Below are 16,315 nucleotides of genomic sequence, written 5' to 3' on the forward strand. Positions count from 1 at the left end.
TCAGATAGGATCAGCTCCCATATATTATGATTGCTATTACTGGGTGTGTGAGTGCTCCAAATTACCTTTTTGCTGTTATGATGTGAAAATATTGCTGATGTCGCATTTCACTTTACCGGGTGCATTAGCTTTAGATAGTTATAGAGATTATGGTTAAAATTGATATTTTACTCTCTGAGTCGAACACTCACTCCTGTTCATTATTTTTCAGGCCACAGGAGGATTTTATTGTGGTTAACCTGCTTTTCTCCTTCACAGGTTGTTTATTAATATTTATGTAATTTTATTAACTCCTAGAATTTTCGCATGTGTTAGAAGTATTTATCTGATTTGGGTCTGTAATATAAATTGTCAATTTGGACCTGTAAACTTATTATTTTATGCATGTTTGATGGATTGGATGAGGGAGCTGAGCTCTCATTTATATTTTATGACATTTGAGTATATGAAGGGTGAGCTGAGCTCCCCAATTGATTATTTATTGTGTTTACAGGTTAGGTGAGTCAAAAACTCCCTATTGAAAGGTCCATTTTATAGTCGGATTCTGTCCGGTTGATTTCTTGAAATTGGGCCAAAATGGGCCTTAGAGTTGGGTTAAGGAATAGTTATGCTTACTACGGGCCTCGGGGGCTTTAGGCTGGCCCAGGTCCTAGTGCCGGTCCGGCCCACAGGTTGGGTCGTGACAAATGTGGTATCAGAGATTAGGCTCCAGATTCATAGGGAATAATTGTCAAAAGTGTTGGGAAGAGTCTACTAGGAGTCACATGAGGAAAAATAGGGTCCACATTCGTCTTGCATTGTCATCCTTGCTTTTAGTTTCTGCTTCATATAATTATGTATAAATATGAGTCTACAGAGCTGTGTAACATGCTGTTTTGAATTTTGTGGGCTAATGTCAGAATTTCGTGAAAATGCATAGAAGGTGAGAGCCGCCACTACACTGTAACTGCATGTGCCTGACGAGGTGTCAGCACAGGATGAGGCGTCTGCCCCGAGGAGGCGGGGTAGGAGGCCTAGAGCTACTCAAGTAGAAGAGCAGCTGTCGCCAGTTCAGGATCAGTCTTTTATGGCACAGGGTCCCATGGACCCCATGGCAGCTACTCTATCTGGGTTGCAGAGAACCATCGATATGATGGCACAGTATATGGTCCACCCTCCACAGCAGCAGCAGTCCACAGCACCAAGAGGAGAACCTTACAAACAGATAATCAATTTTAAGAAGTTGGTGCCTGGTACTTATGATGTGTCAGACGATGCATATCAGTTTTTGGATTCTCGCATGTGCAGAAACAGAGTTGCGATTGATCGATATAAGACTTATAGAGTGTATGCAGCATGTCATGGGGCCTATGCCTAGACAATGGATGAATGACTACATATTACCTCGGATGGAAGGTTTGTCGTGGACTTAGTTTGTGAAACTGTTCATTAATCAGTTTGTGCCAGAAAGCTTCAGAGATCAAAAGCAGTGGGCCTTTGAGGCCTTAAGACAGAATGACAGGTCTGTAGATAAATATGCTACAGAATTTCTGGAATTGAGCAGATATGCCCCTACAGTAGTAGCTACAGAAACTATGAAGGTGAAGAGGTTCCTAAAGGGGCTTGACAGGAGGAATGCAAACCTGGCCATGATGTCTGATCAGTCTTTTGATGTGGTGGTTGATCGAGCCAGACAGATTGAGATTAGCTATGCTGTGGATGACAGCGGAAGGGCAGAGAAAAACAGAGCAGAGGGTTCTTTAGGTGTTCCCCACATGGGTACTACGGATAGTGGTGGCCAAACTAATTACAGAGGAAGAAGCATAAATAAGAGGAGTGGTTTTAGACACAAATCCCGAGGGTTCGCACTGGTATGGATCCAAAGAAGGGTCACTGGGTACAACAGCCTGGTCCAGTTCAGATCCTCCTTGGCACCTTGTACACAGTGTGGAAGAGGACATTCAGGACCTTGTATGAGGGGGTCAGGAGTATGTTTCAAGTGTGGCCAACCAGGTCACTTTGCTAGGGACTGCCCCGTGTTCCGAGCCACGGATGGGGTCACGAGGTTACATTGCGAATGTTCCTCATCGATTGTATCCGGTGCTTCCAAAGATGGCAGCGATCAATTCAGTGGCCAACAGGGCCGAGGACAGGGGGGACGTGGATTTGAAGGCAGATCAGAAGGTAGAAGTCAGTATCAGGGTTCTGCCACCCAGGGTAGGGGTCAAGCTCGAGTTTTCACCCTGACCCATCAGGATGCTCAGGCTTCTAATGCAGTTGTAGCAGGTATTCTCCTAGTCTGTTCCTATGAGGCTCGTGTTTTGATAGATCTGGGTGCTACGCACTCATTTGTCTCCCCTGTGTTTGCCATGAGGTTGGGTAGAAACCCTACAACTTTAGAATGCCCTTTGTCTGTAGCTACCTCGCTTAGTGACAACATAGATGTAGATATGGTTTTTCCGGGTAGCCCAGTAGTAGTGGATGGAAAGATCCTCCCAACAGACTTGGTTCCTCTACCAGTAATGGATTTTGATATAATTTTGGGGATGGATTGGTTGGCAACTCATTATGCCACTTTAGACTGCAGGAACAAAAATGTGTATTTCCACATACCTGGTGTAGAAGAGTTTAGCTTTGATGGTGACAGGAGTGTGGCTCCATATAACTTAGTGTCAGCAATTAGTGCTAGAAAAATATTGAGGCGTGGAAGTCAAGGGTATTTGGCATTGGTGAGAGATACTTCTGTAGAAGGTGTCAAGATGGAAAATGTTTTTGTTGTCAGAGAATTCATGGATGTCTTTCCTGAGGAGCTTCCAGGATTGCCACCAGGAAGGGAAATAGAGTTTTGCATTGATGTTGTGCCGGGTACGAACTCCATATCAATGTCGCCTTACAGGATGGCACCAGCAGAATTGAAAGAGTAAAAGGAGCAACTATAGGAGCTTTTGGACAAGGGTTTCATACGTCCGAGCACTTCACCCTGGGGCGCTCCTGTTCTATTTGTGAGAAAGAAAGATGGGTCATTGAGATTGTGTATTGACTATAGACAGCTGAATAAGGTGACTGTGAAGAATAAGTATGCACTTCCTCGGATCGATGACCTGTTTGATCAGCTCTAAGGGGCTAGATTCTTTTCCAAGATAGACCTACGATCAGACTATCATCAGTTGAGAATCAGGAATGAGGACGTGTCCAAAATAGCATTCAGGACAAGATATGGTCATTATGAGTTCTTGGTGATGTCTTTTGGACTCACTAATGCACCAGCAACCTTCATGGACCTGATGAACTGGGTATTCAAGCCATTTTTGGACCGTTTTGTCATCGTATTCATAAATGACATTTTGGTATATTCTCGGACCGAGGAAGAACACGTATGGCACTTGAGGATGGTGTTGCAGACTTTGAGGGAGCACCAGCTATACATCAAATTTTCAAAATGTGAATTTTGGCTAGAAAGCATCTCATTCTTGGGACACATGGTTTCTAGTGAAGGTATTCAAGTGGATCCCAAGAAAATTGAAGCTGTAACTGATTGGCTTAGGCCTACAACAGTCACTGAGGTGCGAAATTTTCTGGGTCTAGCTGGCTACTATAAGCGTTTTGTGCATGATTTTTTCAGGATAGCGGCTCCCCTAACTAAGTTAACTCAGAAGAATGTTCCATTCATTTGGACAGATGACTGTGAGGAGAGTTTCCAGAAGCTTAAGGAGTGTCTAACCACCGCCTCTGTGTTGACACTACCGATGAGTGGTGAAGGATATACCGTGTATTGTGACGCCTCCAGAGTTGGCTTAGGGTGTGTTTTGATGCAGAATGGAAAGGTAGTGGCTTATGCTTCAAGACAACTAAAGAGGCATGAGCAGAACTACCCCACCCATAATTTGGAAATAGCGGCTGTAGTCTTTGCACTAAAAATCTAGAGACACTACCTATATGGTGAAGTGTGCGAGATATACACCGACCACAAGAGTTTGAAGTACATCTTCCAACAGAAGGATTTAAACTTGAGACAGAGAAGATGGATGGAGCTTCTGAAGGACTGTGATTGCACCATCCAGTACCACCCTGGGAAGGCCAATGTAGTAGCAGATGCTTTGAGCAGAAAATCTTCTGGCAGTTTGGCGCACATTTCAGCAGAGAAGAGACCGTTGATTTAGGAAGTACATGAGTTGATGGATCAAGGTTTAATCCTAGATCTTTCAGATGAGAGGGTCTTGTTGGCTCATTTTTTAGTGAGGCCAGACTTGCGAGATAGAGTTAGAATTTCTCAGCACAGAGACCAACAATTGATGAAGATCATAGAAAGAGTACAGTAAGGTGAAGGTAGAGAGTTTGGATTTGCCAATGATGGCGCCCTTTTGCAAGGTTCTAGGATATATGTGCCCGATGTGGACAATCTCAGAAATGAAATTATGCGAGAGGCACACTATACACTGTACAGTGTCCACCCAGGCTCCACCAAGATGTACCATGATGTGAAAGATAGCTATTGGTGGAATGGCATGAAGAGAGACATAGCAGACTTCGTGTCCAAGTGCTTGACTTGTCAGAAGGTGAAGTTTGAACACCAGAGACCGTCAGAGAAGCTGTAAGGACTCCCTATCCTAGAATGGAAGTGGAAAATGATTACTATAGATTTTATGACTGGGTTGCCTTGTAGCACGCGAGGATATGATTCGATATGAGTAATTGTAGATCGCCTGACTAAATCAGCTCACTTCTTGCTTGTGAAGACTACATATTCTGTGGCAAAGTATGCCCGACTCTACATTACAGAAATAGTCAGATTACATGGAGTTCCTGCTTCCATAATATCTGACAGAGGGCCCCAGTTCACTTCTCAGTTTTGGAGAAAGTTGCAGGAGGCACTTGGCACACAGTTGAACTTTAGTACTACTTTCCACCTCGCATGCAGACGGACAAATTGAAGGACAATCCAAACACTGGAAGACATACTTCGCATGAGTGTTTTGGATTTTGGAGGTCAATGGAATGATCAGCTAGCTTTGGTGGAGTTTTCCTACAACAACAGTTACCATTCCAGCATTGGGATGGCATCCTATGAGGCACTATATGGAAGAAAGTGTCGGTCTCCTCTGTGTTGGACGGAAATGGGAGAAGCGAAGGTGCATGATGTAGACCTAGTGCAGTATACTTCAGAGATAGTTCGTTTAATCAGGGAACGATTGAAAACAGCTTTCAGTAGGCAGAAGAGTTATGCAGACCCCAGACGGAGGGATGTGGAGTTTGCAGTAGGCGACTATGTATTCCTAAAGGTTTCTCCAATGAAGGGAGTCATGAGATTTGGAAAGAAGGGCAAGTTGGCACCTCGGTATATTGGACCTTTTGAGGTTACTGATAAAGTTGGAGCAGTTGCCTACCGATTGGAGCTACCACCTAACCTTTCTCACGTTCATCCCGTATTTCACATCTCCATGCTCAGGAAATACATTCCTGGTCCTTCTCATGTACTACAGCCAGATGTAATAGAGCTAAAAGAGAACTTGACATTTTAGGAGCAACCTGTAGCCATAGTGGACTACCAAGTGAGACAGCTAAGATCAAAACAGATCCCTATGGTTAAGGTTTTGTGGAGGAGCCAGTCAGTGGAAGAGTGCACCTGGGAGTCAGAACGGGACATGCGTAGCAAGTACCCTTATCTATTCAATCTGTAATCCTGTACTTTATTCTGCCTTGTGTAAAATTCAAGGACAAATTTTCTGTAAGGGGGAAGAATGTAACACCCCTAATTTTTAAATTTATTATTTTTGGGTAAATATTGATATTTTAATTTTATTTAAATTTTAGGAAATTATTTGAAATTTTTCGGATTTTTGAAATCGAGTTTGATTTTTTGAAAATATAAACTTTGATAATTTTTAAAAATTAATTTAAAGACCACGTGACAAAACTAAAAATATATTTGGAGTCTACAAATTTTTCTGAGTTTTCTGAAATTTTTTTCAAAATTTTTGGACCTCGTTTTCGGTCCCAAGGCAGAGTAAAAATTCAAAATTTTGTATCCTGAATCGAATTGGCCGAATCGAACTGGACCGGATCGGACCGGCCGAATCGGGCTGGCTCTTTTTTTTTTCTTCTTCTTCTTCTTCTCTCCCGCGCGCGTTCTCCTTCGTCTCTCTCTCTCTCTCTCTCTCCCGTTTTCTCTCTCCTCCCACCCCAGCCGGCCACCGCCTCGCACTCTCCCAGCCACGCGCACCTCCCTAGCCGCCCCAACTCGCCGGTCGTCGCCTGAAGCGCCGGCAAGCATCGCAAGAAACGACGCGACGCGCGCCCGCGACCCTTCGCCTTTCCGGCCGAAATCCGGCCGATCTGGCCACCAATCGGATCGGGTCTTGTGTCTAAATCCATCTACTCGTCAAGAGCTTTCCATAGACACCAAGAACACTGAGCGGTTTGTCCAATTTTTGCCCAGGAAGTTTTAGCCCATTTTAATTTTTGGGCTAGATTTCTCGCAAACCGTGAACCCCACGAGAAAACCGAGAATACCAGAGTACTCCACTCGTCAAGAGCTTCGCGGTAATATAAATTTTGAAATTTTTCGACACCGTTTTTCGGTGGGTCCCACGGAACTTCGCAGTGGTTTTTCGAGCATTTAATGAGCTTAGAAAATTCCGTAAAATTTATGTACTAACCCCCGTGTTGTGGGCTTCGTGTAGGTATCTTCAATTCACGGAAATTCAACAGTTGTCCGGGTCTGTGAATTTCCAGCCAGATAGATCGGCCACCGAAAAAGTCTCCGAATTGGATCGAGATTTTGGCTACCTCACCATTGTCAGATGTCTCGAGCGCGTCCCCTAAGTCGGAATCTGCATAGGTAAACCCGAACTTTACTTTTTCGTAATTTTCTAGTGCTTGAATGGGATTAAAAATCCGTAAAATATTTGTGGTAGCTCAGAAAATTATGATTCTTTTTTTCAATAGCCTAATAATATTGCTAAGGACTGCGAGGCAAAGTTTTAGAATTTTTAGAGCTTATTTGGGCAGTTTTTGCAAAAATGATCAATTATAAGGACTAAACTGTAAATTTACATATTGTGATCTATGACTGTTTGGATGGGCCCAGGAGGGGCTGTGTGATATGATTGAGTTGTGGGTGTATGGTTGGTGAATATAGAAGTGCGTTTTGAGCCCTTTTGCAGGTTGGGTAGGTCATAGGTATAGGGGAGACTCTGCCGGATTTTCGACACGACTTAGGACGTATTTGGTCTTTTCTTAAGTTTGTATTGAGTCCAATTTACTAAATAATTGTAATAAAATTATCAGGTGAGCCGGGACAGCCTTCTTCCTTTGCCCAGCCGCCACAGTGACCGCTGTCAAGTCTGTGAGTAAAATATTTTATTTTAATTGTAATTTCGATATTATTATATGTTCAAGCATGCCCATGCATCACTTATATGTATATATTTATGTAGTTAAACTCTAGGCACGATTTATGTTGCATTCATAACTGTTTAAGTGCCATGGATGTTGTTGTGGTAATTTGGAGCAGTGTGCGTGCGTTGGCGTGCGTGTGATGTGGTGTTGGCTATGGATAGGACGGGTAGACACGGCTTGAGATCTTCGCTGGGATCCGGCCCTTCGGGGTAGACCCGGCTTGAGTTCTTCGCTGGGACCCCGATTTGGTTATTAAGTGGAAGTCCGAGCTGAATTCTTCGCTGGCACAGGTTGGATTTAAGAGAGCTGTATAGGGGATCAGCTCCCATATATTATGATTGCTATTACTGGGTGTGTGAGTACTCCAAATTACCTTTTTGCTGTTATGATGTGAAAATATTGCTGATGTCGCATTTCACTTTACTGGGTGCATTAGCTTTAGATAGTTATAGAGATTATGGTTAAAATTGATATTTTACTCTCTAAGTCGAACACTCACTCCTGTTCATTATTTTTCAGGCCACAGGAGGATTTTATTGTGGTTAACCTGCTTTTCTCCTTCGCAGGTTGTTTATTAATATTTATGTAATTTTATTAACTCCTAGAATTTCCGTATGTGTTAGAAGTATTTATCTGATTTGGGTCTGTAATATAAATTATCAATTTGGACCTGTAAACTTATCATTTTATGCATGTTTGATGGATTGGATGAGGGAGCTGAGCTCCCATTTATATTTTATGACATTTGAGTATGTGAAGGGTGAGCTGAGCTCCCCAATTGATTATTTATTGTGTTTACAGGTCGGGTGAGTCAAAAACTTCCCATTGAAAGGTCCATTTTATGGTCGGATTCTGTCCGGTTGATTTCTTGAAATTGGGCCCAAATGGGCCTTAGAGTTGGGTTAAGAAATAGTTAGGCTTACTACGGGCCTCGGGGGCTTTATGCTGGCCCAGGTCCTAGTGCCGGCCCGACCCACAGGTTGGGTCGTGACATGTTACGTGTCATTTCCTTGAAAATACCTCCTTTATATATATATATATATATCGAATATAAAATTAAAATTAAATGTTAAAATTATGAAAAATTAATATTCTATAAATAGTATATGAAATTTAATAAATATCAATAAATTCAATTCAGCTATTTTTTTTTAAATTGCTAATAATAAAACTGACATATATGAAAGGGAAAAAATTGTTAGCAATAAATTTAATTTAATATTGTTATAACAGTTTTACAATCTTATGTGATAGCATAAGAGAAAATTTGACTGTTTTAAATATTATCATGTGGTATAAATATAATAGTTTTAGAATTTTATGTGACAGTACTAAAAAAAAAGTCTGTCTGCTTTATATACATAAATTGATAGATATCCAAAAAGTCAGTTTTCCTAGGATCTCATTGGGCTTATTGTTCTATGAGCATATTTATTTAGGAAGTCATTTGTGATCTTTAAAGCCAACATGTCCATGTGTATTGAAGTACCTTAATAGTGATATAAAGTAAGAAAGATGTAGCTTGATATCTGCTAGCATAATTTACCTATAAATAAAATAGCAGAAAACATATGTGCCCTTCATAGCAACAGCCTTGGGTGCATTTCTACAAACATCTTATAATCATTGTTGATAATATTATCAGTGCTGTCTCAATCAATTAATAAGCTTTCCCAGTGTCAATTGTGGAAGATCATAAAATATAAAAAATTTATTTGTCACTCATATTCCATCTTGAAATGGTGGTTGTGGGTCGACTCATAGTTTTGGACAATTACCCACTGAAACGCATAGTCAGGACTTTTGGGTTGATGGGCCTTGTATATATAAACCCAATAATAGGACCAATTCCATCCCAGAGTTTGAACTTTGAACTCTTCGTCTGAGAGAGAGTCAATATTTTCAAATAAGAGAAATGCAGCCGCCCAATCCAGACTTGTATTTCTTGGAATGAAAATTGAAATCTCAAGCTGCTATTTCATCCAGTCTTCCTCATTCATGTACTTGCATCACCAAACCATAGCAACTGGAAAATCCCACAGCTTGTGTTATGGGCACCCAATGCATATATGTATTCAATTTTCATTACAATTACGAAGCTAAGAATAGAAGGAATATGAAGAATTAGAATTAATAAACTTGTATATTGATTTTAATTACATTTTATCGCTCACATGATATACAAAAAGAATTTGTCAAGAAAAAAGAATGAACCAATGCGGATTATGGGCAAAAAATCAATTCTAATAATCAGAAAAGCTTGCTAGCAAATTCATCTATGGTGGTTCCTTCTATTCTAGAATAAGTGGATTTTTGGGCAAGATCTCTAAGCTCTGACATGCTTCTTCCCAACTGTAATGCCACCTTCAATTCAAACATTTCTCCATCTTCTCTTCTATCAATATCTGTTTCTTCTAGTGAAGACTCAATTGATTCCTCTACAAGTGAGAAGAATCCAGCGCAGTTTCTATACATTTCAACTACCATACCAACCTGCCCAGAATGCTCAAACGTATTAACTGTGGTAGCTAATGCACCTGCAGCCACCGCAACTATTGCTGCCCAAGAGCCGTTACCTACAAATGCAGACCCAGCAGCTGCAATACCTGTGAGCAATGGACCTGAAATGGCTAAAATCTTGTTTATCTTCAATGCCAAATTTCCTAGCCTCATATAATCTTCCGTATCTTTTCTTTTTATCACTTCAATAATCTCTCTCATCTCCACCTCTAGCTCCTCACTCCATCCATTCTTTCCAGGTCTTTTGCTTTTTCTTTGGAAGTCTTGAGATTTGGGCCACCAAAAAGTAGGCTCAAATTTTGCAGGGAACTTCTCTATCATTTTCGCCAGCAAAGGAAGTGGGTAAGCTTTGTCAAGAGCCAATGCCTTGTCCATCGCATCTTTCACGTCCAATTCAGTAGGATCATAAAGAGCAAGTGTAGTTTGTATTTGGCTATAAAGCTGCCTAAATAATTTTGTAGCATTACGTTGCTCTTCCGCAAGCTGTGAGGGCTGGATCTTGTTCATTATAAATGACATCCCCATAGCTGCAGTAAACAAGAATGTTGACGATAGCTTCAATGCCAAAAGAGGAGCTCCGGCCCCACCAGTTGCCGCAACACCAGCCATGGTTGTAGCTGTGAGAGTGATCATGTTAATGGAATTCAAAAGAAGTTTGTTCCAATTGTCACGTTGCTCGCCCACATTCTTGTGCATCTCCACTCTATCAGCAACAGCCTCTAAGATTGCATAAAGCTTGGCTGTTGCTTTAGATGTTGAAGAATTGGCAAAAGGTTCTTCATCTATTCTGGGAAGGGTCACAATTTTTTCTATTTGTTTCGTGTTTGTGAGCCCATTTCTTAAAAGCAGATCCTCAACCAAGTTTGCAGATGGTGTTTTTGGAACTGGGAAACGGATTCTTAGAAGCTTAGGGACAGAAATTGCAGCATTTATTCTTTTTGATGAAGATGATGCCCTTGAGGAGGAGGAGAGGAGATTTGAAGCTTGCAAAGAAGCCATATGATGAATATGGGGTTTAAATTCTTTAGTTATCTCTCTGGTTTCTTTCTTTGATGTTCTGGTAGGTGATGAATCTGATGGTGGATGAAAATGGAGAGACGCCAGAGAAGCTATTTATATTATGGGATAGTAACCAACATAACTGAAGAGAAACGGTCACGGGCGTTGGATATATGGACTGCGCGATTGAGTTGACTAGACTCATTCTTCCTTCATAATTTTCAAGTTCAAAATCGTATATTCTCCCAGGAGAGCTTGGGCTTGCGAGCCATGGATGACATGGTAAAACTTATTAATTGTACGCAGCTACTTTCTACCTATAACTATTTGGTTAAATTATTATAAGGTCCTTAAACTTTGCCAAAATTTATTAGTTGGTCTCTAAAATTCTTAGGGACAATTAAAATATCCATGTTAATTCAAAATATGATAATTAGTCTTTTTGTTACCCTTTTGTGAGAGGCAGGACAAAAATGTCTAAAATGTCCCTGAATACTATCTAAAATTTCATTTATCAATTAAAATACCAAAATCACTATTTGATTCTCTCTCAAGAGTCTCTCTCTCTCTCCCTCTTTGTCATTTTCTACCATAAACAAGTACAGTCCTATTTCGGTATTGCTAGTTGATTTTTCTTTCAAAAGTGTTTTAAAATAGTATTGTAGTAATTTTTTTTTTCAGAATTCACACTATTAAGTCCCTTACATTTTAATAATGTCTCTATTTGGTCCTTTACATTTTATAAAAATATAACTATTTAATCCCCACATTTTGATAAATATACATTGTTTCAACCTTATCATTATCAATAAAAAAAAAAAGCAAAGCATACGTTCCCAATATGAAAATAAACAATATCTTCAAGACTCCCAAGAGCAAATCAACCTATGATCTTCTTTTAGCTTCATAACCTCATCTTTCACCTCATTTTTCAGTTTCATAAACTCTTTCTTGACCACATTTTCCAACTTCATATAACCTCTTCCTTTAGCTCATTCACTAATTGATACTTAACAATATGCCATATTGAATAGTTTCGACTTTGTTCAGTTGAAGTGGAAGTTGATGATGGCAGCCTAACACACCATCCCTAAAATGGTCGACATACATTGTCTATGCAATAGTGATATGGGCAATTAGGTTTTTTGGCAGATTGGGAAATTCTCACCTCACATCTCTTCTCACATCTGCAATTCACAGCCATGGACCTCGCATCCCATCCACTCACAATGCTAGTGTCACTTGAACCAGACATTGTGATGGAAACAAATGAAGAAACGACGTTGGGGAACAAGGAAAGGTGGACGTTGCAAATATGAAAGACAAATAGCATATAGCCTGAACAAATGGGCAAAGGAGGAAGGAATATATAGTCGGGGTGTTTTAAGGGCTATTAGGGAATAGAAACAGAAGGACTATATTTATCCTATTTTAAATTAATAGGAATATTTTAATTGTTTTTAAGAATTTTAAAAATCAACTAATAAATTTTAAAGAGCTTATAATAATATACCCAAAATATTAAAATAACTTCTACTTGTGATGATATCACTGCCTTTGACTTTAGAGAAACTATATATATATATATATATATATATATATATATATATATATATATATATATATATATAAACCCTTCAAAGTTACATGTCCTTTCCCACTTCGTAGTTCTTTCCCTTCCAATATAAATGGAGGTGCTCTCACAGCAGCCCTACGGATTAAACTGTAGCAAATTCCAGTATAGACCCATATAAATTCTTGATAATTATTCGCCACTATCTATTAATTACAGGGATAGAGCCACACTTGGGCCAGAAGGCCATTGGCTCCCTAAAATTTTAAAAAATTATTGGAGGTATATTGGTAATTTGATACTTATAAGTATAAAATATTTTTAAAAAATAATAATTTAGAAAAAAAATTAAAAACAGTTATCTATTAATTGCATGCATATTGTGTCCCTCCTTAGTTGTTTACCAAAAAATTTTAGATTTTTTATTTGTAATATTAATATCATATTTAAATCATGTTCTACTTTGCAAATTGTATTAAGATTTATATTTCCTGTTTAATCATGATTACATATTATGAGTTAGAGATAACACATGGAAAACAATTATCAATAGAACCTCAAGAAACGATCTCTTTTGAGGATGAATAATAAACAGATTCTTGAGTATTGAATACATTTCCCTCTGTATACAAAAAGAATTTTTTCACAAAAAAGAATGAACTAACGGGATTAGAAATATGGACAAAAAAAAATTATAAATATCAAAAGATTTTGCTAGCGAATTCATCTACTTCGACTCCATCTATACGAGAAGATGAAGATTTTTGGGCAAGATCTCTAAGCCCTGATAAGCTTCTTCCAAGCTGTAAAGCCATCTTCATTTCAAACATTTGTCCATCTTCTCTTCTGTCAAAATCTGTTTCTTCTAATGAAGACTCGATTGATTCCTCCATAAGTGACAAGAATCCAGCGCAGTTTCTATACATTTCAACCACCATACCAACCTGGCCAGCATGCTCAAACGTATTAACTGTGGTAGCTAATGCACCTGCAGCCACTGCAACTATTGCCGCCCAAGAACCGTTACCCACAAATGCAGACCCAGCAGCTGCAATGCCTGTGAGCAATGGACCTGAGATGGCTAAAATCTTGTTTATCTTCAATACCAAATTTCCTAGCCTCATATAATCTTCCGTATCTTTTCCTTTTATCACTTCAATAACCTCCCTCATCTCCATTTCCAGCTCCTCACTCCACCTATTCTTTCCAGCTCTTTTGCTTTTTCTTTGGAAGTCATGAGGTTTGGGCCACCAAAGTGCAGGCTCAAATTTTGCAGGAAACTTCTCAATCATTTTCCCAAGCAAAGGAAGTGGGTAAGCTTTGTCAAGAGCCAATACCTTGTCCATTGCATTCCTCACGTCCAACTCAGTAGGATCATGAAGAGCAAGGATAGTTTGTATTTGTCTCTGAAGCTGCCTAAACAATTTCGTAGCATTACGTTGCTCTTCTGCAAGCTGTGAGGGCTGTATTTTGTTCATTATAAATAACATCCCTGTAGCTGCAGTAAACAAGAGTGTTGACGATAGCTTCAAAGCCAAAAGATTAGCTCCTGCCCCACCAGTTGCTGCAATACCAGCCATGGTTGTAGCTGTGAGAGTGATCATGTTAATGGAATTCAAAAGAAGTTTGTTCCAATTGTCACGTTGCTCACCCACATTCTGATGCATCTCCACTCTATCAGCTACAGCCTCTAAGATCGCATAAAGCTTGGCTGTTGCTTTAGATGTTGAGGAATTGACAGAAGGTTCCTTATCTATTCTGGGAAGGGTCACAGTACTTTTCTCTATAGCGATTGTGTTTGTGTACCCATTTCTTAAAATCAGATCCTCTACCAAGTTTTTTGATGGTGTTTTTGGAACTGGGAAACGGATTCTTGGAAGCTTAGGGACAGAAATTGCAGCATTTATTCTTTTTGATGAAGATGATGCCCTTGAGGAGGAGGAGGAGAGGAGATTTGAAGCTTGCAAAGAAGCCATGCATACGATGGATATGGAGCGTAAATTCTTTAGTTATCTCCCTGGTTTCTTTCTTTGATGTTCTGGTTAGGTGATGAACTGATGATGGATGAAAATGGAGAGACCCCAAGAACCTATTTATAATATGAGGTAGTATATCGAACATAACTGAAGAGAAACGGTCATGGTTGGAAATATGGACTGCCCGATTGAGTTGACTGGACTCATTCCTTCATAATTTTCCAGTTCAAAATTATATATTCTCCCAAGAAAGCTAAGGCTTGGGAGCCATGGATGACAGAGTAAAACTTATTAATTACACGCTGCTACACTCTAGCTATTAATATTAAAATAACTTCTACATCTGATTAATTATAACAATGCCTTTGACTTCAGAGAAACTATATACATATATCAAATGCCTTCAAAGTTACATGTCCTCTCCCACTTCATATATAGTTCTTTCCCTTCCAATATAGATGGAGGAGGTCTCCTCACGGCAGCCCTATGGATTAAACTGTATCAAATTAGAAATTTTGAATTTCTAGTCTAGACCCATATAAATTATTGATAATTATTTCTAAGTTTTTTAAGGTTTCGTATTTCATACTTTAATTTACGTCAAAATAAATAATCAAAAAGATATTATTATAATTTTTATACCCTTTTCGGTTCTTGACTATGGAAACATTATTTCTTTATTATTTTTATATGGTATACTATTAAAATAATTTTTTTTACTAAATGTTAGAATTTACAATAAAAATTTTATAATGGCATTAATTTTGTTATTTATAAAACTAACATATAAAACAGAAATATGAATAATTATTGCTACATAGTATATAAAAAAGATATGGCAGCAATCTTTGTTATTATTAAAAATTTTATGCAACATTATTTTTTTTACAATAATCACAATTTTTTTAATAAAATACCTACGAAAGTAATTTTATAGTAATAATATGCAACAATTTAGATATTACTGTAATAAATTTATGATAGTAAATTTTATATATTTAACAGTAAAAATTATTAATTACTGCTAAATCTAATAATTTTTTGTGTAATATATATATATATATATATTAAAAGAGGAATTTTAGAATATTAAAATTATTAATGGTTATTTTTATATATATAATAAAAAAATCCTTCAATAAATGTGGCCGTGAAAATATTTGAAACAAGCTATAAGATTTAATTTTTTATTAATATTTAAATATGAAAGAAAATTACCATAAAAATTTAATTATAATTGTGAATGTGCATCTGTGTTATTCCCTTATTGTCATTTTATAAACTTTTGAAAATTTATATAATGATTTTTTTTATAACTCGATCTCAGAATAATTCTAAAGATGATTCTAGCAGCTAAAGTTTATTAATATATAATGATTTTAATTTTAAATTAGGAGGTTATTAATTAAATGTCTTAATTACTTTTTCTTTCAGGGAAAAAGTATTTTTCATTAATTTAACTACAAAATAATTTTCATTAATAAAAATTTCCTAAGACTCTAACATTAAAAAAATTCAAAAAAAAAATGTTGTAAAATAAGTAAATTTATTTTAATCGAACTAAATTTAATTTTGAGATTTTATAATATCGTTAAGCTAAAAATCAATAGTGAAAAACGAATTTCATGATTCTAGTGATCTTATACATATTGCCACTCCTAATTATTCTTGAAAGAGAAATATATACTAAAGAATTTTAGATTTTTTAATATTATTGTAATATTAATATTATATTTAATAATGTTCTATTTTGCAAATTATATTAAGATTTATCAATAGAACATTAAATAACAAAATGGTGAACGATTTGCATAAAATTAATTGAGAGCAAGAACTAAGCTAAGAATAAACAAGAAACGCTCTTCTGTGG

At 37.9% G+C, this 16,315-nt stretch overlaps 2 protein-coding genes and 1 long non-coding RNA gene across 3 annotated transcripts; 1 reads left to right on the plus strand and 2 right to left on the minus strand.

Moving 5' to 3' along the window:
* Positions 1-6,199: 6,199 nt before the first annotated feature.
* Positions 6,200-8,162, plus strand: LOC131170476 (uncharacterized). The gene is made up of 2 exons (XR_009141207.1): positions 6,200-7,324; positions 7,897-8,162. It is a non-coding gene; the product is annotated as an uncharacterized LOC131170476 (long non-coding RNA).
* A 1,332-nt stretch (positions 8,163-9,494) lies between these two features.
* On the minus strand, positions 9,495-11,177 carry LOC131170477 (probable F-box protein At4g22030). The gene has a single exon (XM_058129506.1). The coding sequence runs from the start codon at positions 10,894-10,896 to the stop codon at positions 9,628-9,630; it is 1,269 nt and encodes a 422-aa protein (XP_057985489.1). The 5' UTR covers positions 10,897-11,177; the 3' UTR covers positions 9,495-9,627.
* Positions 11,178-13,021: 1,844 nt separating this feature from the next.
* On the minus strand, positions 13,022-14,546 carry LOC131170478 (probable F-box protein At4g22030). The gene has a single exon (XM_058129507.1). The coding sequence runs from the start codon at positions 14,443-14,445 to the stop codon at positions 13,171-13,173; it is 1,275 nt and encodes a 424-aa protein (XP_057985490.1). The 5' UTR covers positions 14,446-14,546; the 3' UTR covers positions 13,022-13,170.
* Positions 14,547-16,315: the final 1,769 nt, after the last annotated feature.

This window comes from Hevea brasiliensis, chromosome 11, assembly GCF_030052815.1.
Source record: "Hevea brasiliensis isolate MT/VB/25A 57/8 chromosome 11, ASM3005281v1, whole genome shotgun sequence".
Taxonomy (NCBI): Eukaryota; Viridiplantae; Streptophyta; class Magnoliopsida; order Malpighiales; family Euphorbiaceae; genus Hevea; species Hevea brasiliensis.